Source organism: Physella acuta, unplaced genomic scaffold (assembly GCF_028476545.2).
Source record: "Physella acuta isolate Inbredline_101_S28 unplaced genomic scaffold, ASM2847654v3 ptg000269l, whole genome shotgun sequence".
Taxonomy (NCBI): Eukaryota; Metazoa; Mollusca; class Gastropoda; family Physidae; genus Physella; species Physella acuta.
Window position 1 is genome coordinate 485,452 of NW_026731788.1, and position 6,198 is coordinate 491,649.

Here is a 6,198-nt window from a genome sequence, read left to right on the forward strand (position 1 = left end):
GTTCTCACCCAGTTTGGCCATATCATAACGCAGTTGGTTTGGCCATGGAAGTAAACACGAAGAAACACAAATATAAAGATTTATTGCATATTGTATCGCTTTTCAATTTTTTCAATAACTTAATTCCTCAAACACAAGTACAAAAGCAGAGTGCCGCAGTGGAAGCGTGCTGGGCCCATAACCAAGCTCTTCTAGATATTTTGCGTTCAGGACAGAGAACTTAAAGAACTCATTATTTTTCTGCATTAATGGGATCTGGTGTTGTGATTTATAATGCGGTAGGTTTACATTGAATTAAAAGGAAAATGTTTAATGTAAAATAGTTGGTTAGTTAAAAACCATTCGCTCGAGGTGATTATTAACCATCCTCTAGACCAGGGGTACCCAACCTTTCTTTTACTCTAGAGCACATTCTAAAATATCGGTTGGATGGCGGGCACCACCTAATTTAAATCGACAAACTCCTTCCATAACTTGTCATTTTCCCATAATTTATTTTCTTATTTTCTTATAGTCATAATGTATTAATAAATAATAAACAAAAATGTTTCAAAATAATAAAATTATTTGGCATTTTTATCAAATTGCATACACACAGAGAAATGTGTTTACAAAACGTAAAGAAAGTAAACAAAACACATAAATACAAAGAAAACATTTAATTAAAAAATATAATAAAGTCAATGTGGTCTTTGGTATCGCAGTTAAATGGCCAGAGATTCATAATTAGGAGCGTATGACTATAATCCTGTTAGCAGACAACCATAAAGACGCTCATCGGTGAGTCGAGATCTATATCTTGATTTTTTTAAGTTCATGTTTGAAAATAAGATTCGCATAACTATGTCGAACCGAAAAACGATTCAATTTTTTATGCCGCTTTTTTCAACAATGGGAACTTTTCTCACTTCGGGTTTTCAGCCTGTGAAGGCACTAGCCGTTTCAGGGTAGCGTAAATAGTGCAGTCTGGCTCGCCGCTAGACAAGTTGGGACAAGTATCGAACATATTTAATAAACCTAGGCAGTAAAAAAAATTAAAACTGTAACAAATGAATAATAATAAATCATATTTTAAAATAATGCTTATGAAAAAAATTCTGTCGAATAGTTAGAGGCAGGCACAGGGTTGGGAACCCCTGCTCTAGACAAATTGTATTTAAGGCAGTCATTTGATTTATTAAACAACTTAACAAATACGAAAAATAAACTAAACCCATTATAATTTGTTTTGATAAGGGTCAACGATGTTACATCACTAGTTATTAAAATAAATTAACTCACTTACTTATAAAATAAGTGAAATGATGTTAGTGTAGGAACATGTGATTAGGCGACTATTTATCTCACATGAAGCGATATATAAACATTGTCTAAAGTTTTGACAAGGTGAATCCAGGTTTTGGTCCGCTGATCGCCACTGATGTTATTTTTTCTGATGGCTGTTTACCTTGAGCGAGACAGGTAACAATAGATCTCGTTACGTCCTAGTGTTTGCGCGGTCACGCCTATCTGGACATGCGTGTTTAGAGGTGGGGCCGTGATGCAACAACAAAAATACAAATTTGCTGTTAATTCTGATGATCCTGATGTTTACATTCCACCACCTTTTCACCGCAATGCAACGAACGATATTTTAACGAGGTATTGTTCAAGTGAACTGACCATGACGTAACTTCAGCATAGGTATATGTTGGGAGGGCTAATATAAGGCCAGTGGATCTTTCGATCAACCATTTCATTTCCGTAGTTGCTGAATGAGATTGCTCAGTTTACTGAATAAAAAATGTCTATCCCAGTTAAGGTTTCTGATATGGGAAATCTCGACATGTTCGAAATCCTTCGTGTTAGAAAAGTGGAGACTCTTGAAAGGACCAAACAAAAGATATACTTGGCTACACTAGAGGAAGACCCCACCGTGAAGAAAGTTCTGAAAGTGTTCAAGAATACCAAGAGATCGTACCAAGCTTTCCTGCGTGAAGTGAGAGTGTTGGAGAAGATTTGCCATCCCAACGTCATGGTCTACGAGATTTCGATGTCTTTTCCTAAACACAACGTCATTGGCATGCCGTACTGTGAACTCGGTGCCCTCTACAACATGATAGGCAAGATCGGTCAGCGTCAGATTGACCACTACCTCCTTCAGATGTGCAGTGCTGTCAAGTACCTCCATGGTCAGAACATCGTACACAGGGACATCAAGCTGGACAACATCTTGCTGGACGCGGAGCATCACCTGTACATCACGGACTTCGACATGTCCTGCAAGGTCCAACCTGGCTGTGTGCTGGTCAACAGGAAGGTTGGAACTGTTCCGTACATGGCACCAGAGATGCTGCAAAACCCGGAAGGATGGTACGACGGATTTAAGGTAACGTGTCTCTTGTTGCACTTATTAATAGTTTGTGTGCTAGTTAGAAAACATAGTTCTTTACAACCATTAAGATAGTCTTACTAAAACCTATTTGCATAAGCATAAAGCTAGTTGATTTAACATTTTTACGTTTACTATCCTCAGCTTGACATGTATGCACTTTGTATCCTCAGCTTGACATGTATGCCCTTGGCGTAGTGCTGTGGTGCCTGCTCTTCCAATGTGATTGTGACGAGCCAGAAGAAACCCTGGACTACCTGATGATGACCAAGACGTTTGTCTGGCCGTTCCCCATGCTGTTGTATAAGAATATCTTGGAGAACCTTCTCCACCCTGACCCCGCCTCTAGGTGGGATATCTCACAGCTGATAGAAACTCTGGGAGCGGCCGCCTGGCTGGCAGAGAGAGTGCAGCAGCTCTAGATATAAAAGCACGTTTGGTTCGTATGGTCTTTTAGGTTTTATTTTATTTCCTTTTCTATTTGTCTCCGTTTTCTCTGCATGTTTTTTCTTCTCACTTTTGTTTCTTTCGTAAATACTAAAATATTTCTCGCTAACATTTTTTTCTCACACTTCATGTAATTAAAATCTAACAATCTTGCAGTTTTTAACGTGTTAATCCCTATTTTAACAAATTTACTATTCTAGAAAACAAAATGTGTTTATAGCTCCTCTATTTATAAAACGCATTAACCTTAAATTAATTATTATAAACACGTATTTATTTATCATTGCATGTTTAATTGATTGTTAAGAAAAATTGAATATTTAACAGAATTATTTTTTAAAAGTGTGTCTATTTTCATTTAATTCGGATTTGTTTCAATGGTTTTAAATCAGACTAAGAAAATAAAACATTTCATGTTGGAATAATTTCTAATGCATATAAGAAATAATGTATGAAATATTACCGTAAAACAAATGAAATTTAAGTAGAAATTAATATTTATATCCGTTAATATAGAATTGCAAATATCTATTGGTTATTTTCACATTGGATCTCACATTAGAGCTCACATTAGAGCTCACAGTCTTAATGAATCAGAAGTTATTTAAATTTTATTATTGGCCTAGATAAGATAAAATTGAACACATTTTTTCCTGTGTGCCTACATTTCTATATTTGAATTAGGACTTCATTATAACATCGCTTAATAGAAATAACGTTGCTCTTTTACTACCGTAAAAGCATTTGAAGTCTTAGACTTGAAATTCCTATAGTTGCTCTTAAACTCATTATTAAACTTTAAGCTCATAACAATTTTTAGGCATAACATTTAAAAACTGCTTATATTTTTTTTTAAAGTTTTAATTATCTGTAAAACAATAAATAATAATTTTGTTTGATGTGGTAACTAACACACTAATAAACTAACAACTGTTGTGGCCCCGGTTGGTCAAACATTTTTAATCAGGCCACATTGGTCCAGCCAATGTGACGGTCCCAAGCCCGTGAAAACTGAGAGGGAAAATGGTGGATTTGAATTGTTGTAGACGTCATTGAACATCACCACACAAATAGAAAAAGTAATATCGGTTTTATGTTGATTAGTTTAGCCTGGTCATATGGTAAGAAGACAGTATACATTTATTGGTAAATTGCAATACGGAATTGTATTCGGATATCTGTATATAAATATATTTTAATTTACTTGTAGTTACTTTAATTTTGAAACCGATTAATATTTATACTTAAAATATAGACTGTCTATTTTTTTTTAAATTTAGTATTTTAAACAAATTCATTGCGCAGTACATATGTTATGACATAAACGACAAAAACAGCACCCAAACTCATTAAGGGCATGAAATTATTAAGTTTTAAAACCAACTTAAAAACTTACATAACCATCGAGAGTATGCTATATGAAGCTTAATACGTGTAATGTCTTCCTGTGTTGTCTTTATCATTATTCTATTATGTATTAATTTTATTAATTTAGATAAACATTTCGTTTACATGTATGTTTTTATTTAGTTTATTTTATTAAAAAAATAATTAAGAAAATAAGTTAGTATTGTATTTGCTTAGTGCAAGAATATAATGCCTACGCCCTCCTTTCCCTCCATTAGAGTGTTTTGAAAAAGAGTAGTAAGTCAGTGAAGTTTGAACGTTTGCTTATCTTTCACAATACAGTCGTGTGTTGTTTTATGCCACGCAACAGCGTGGGTCAGTAACTGCTGAACAATCACCTATGTATTATATCAATTTTTTTTTTACAAAACCATTATCAAGTTGTATGAAACGAATATTGTTGGGGAAAAAAGGTCGGATTTCGGGCCCCCTAAACGGCCTGCCCCCTCAAGTACCCCCCCCCCCCACGCATTTCTTGGTCTGGCTGTATGGTAGTTCTGTACCTTGAATAGGAGGAAAATGTAAAGTATAATGTGATAGACATTATGAGACATTAATAGAATATGGTATAATACAGTGGCGTAGCAAGGTCGGGTGTCACCCGGTGCGGCACTTAATGGTGTCACCCCCCCCCCCAGAGGCGTAGCGACCCTTCCCGGGGACAAACTTTCAAGTTTTCGATTTGCACCCCCCCCCCCTCAAACTTTCGATTTGCACCCCCCCCCCTCAAGTTTTTCTGTATATATTTTGCTATTTTTTGCCTTGGTGTCACCCCCCTAAATGGTGTCACCCGGTGCGGTCCGCACCCCCCGCACCCCCCTCGCTACGCCCCTGGTATAATATAGTATAGTCAAAATAATAATAAAATTGAATATAATGTATGTGGTGATGTAATGTGTATGAAAGGTGAATACGTGGAACGGGTCACTGCGGGTGTGTATGTAGCATGTGTGAGACGCGAGGCCGGGTGTGTTGACATGTATGTTGTTGTACGGAGTGAACGAGGGTACAAGGGAAGCGACTGGTCGGGTGACAGTGGCTGTGTTGTGAGCGGGAGAAAGGTGGTGTGTAGGGATGAATGCGGACGGCAGTTGAAGGTTGGGCACGAAAGAAGGCAGGTTGATTTGGTGACTGAAGGATAGAGAAATAAAGGACTGTGATATCTAACTGCAATTGTGTTGTGCATTTCTTGGATATTTCTTCAACCCTCACACACTTGGTGGAGCTGCGGGACCCACAATTGGGGAATAGAACAGATCTCCTGTAAGTGACAACATTTTGAGTTTTTGAATTAGTTGAATTATGGAGGAACCAATGAGTTTGTCAGAGATGTATAGACTGGGCAAAAGCAACGGATACGAGGGAGAGAAGTTGGACGAGTGGGTGGAGAAAAGAATGAATGAGAGTGAAGAAAGGAGGGACAGATGGTGCAGGAGGGAAAGAGAAAAGATGGAGACAGAAGCAAGAATAGAGGTGGAAAGAATGAAGATGGAGCAAGAAAAAATGGAAGCGGAAGCAAGAATAGAGGTGGAAAGAATGAAGGCGGAAGCAGCGATCGAAAAAGAAAGGCAGGAATTCGAACTGGCACGAATGAAGAATGAAGGTATGAAAAACATACCACACATAGATATGAACCATCAAAACATCCTATCAAAGTTGCCGAAATTTCAGGAAGATTCGGAAAACATAGATGCGTACATCAGGAGATTCGAGACAGTGGCGAGGACGACAGGCTTGAGCAATACGCAGTGAGTAACTCAACTCCTTGTCTTAATAGGAGGGAAGGCATTGGATGCATGTCAGGGCCTGAGTGAGGACGACATGAAGGACTACAGAATATTAAAGGAAACCCTCCTTGAGTTCTTCTTACATAATGAAGACTCGTATAGGAAAAAATTCCACAACAGACTACCATCCAAAGCTGAGGATTTCAAAAACTACGTGCTGGATCTAAAAACCACGTTTATGAAGTG

At 37.4% G+C, this 6,198-nt stretch overlaps 1 protein-coding gene across 1 annotated transcript; it reads left to right on the forward strand.

Annotated features, from left to right (window-relative positions):
* Positions 1 to 1,783: 1,783 nt before the first annotated feature.
* LOC131939227 (uncharacterized) lies at positions 1,784 to 2,793 on the forward strand. Its single transcript, XM_059297428.1, has 2 exons — positions 1,784 to 2,368; positions 2,545 to 2,793. The coding sequence occupies exons 1-2, from the start codon at positions 1,784 to 1,786 to the stop codon at positions 2,791 to 2,793; spliced, it is 834 nt and encodes a 277-aa protein (XP_059153411.1).
* Positions 2,794 to 6,198: the final 3,405 nt, after the last annotated feature.

What these genes read in the sequence shown, in the direction of transcription:
- LOC131939227 (XM_059297428.1), top strand. Translation starts at nt 1,784, where the DNA reads ATGTCTATCCCAGTTAAGGTTTCTGATATGGGAAATCTCGACATGTTC. An exon ending in GATGGTACGACGGATTTAAG is followed by an intron (nt 2,369 to 2,544) that starts GTAACGTGTCTC and finishes TTGTATCCTCAG; the next exon opens with CTTGACATGTATGCCCTTGG.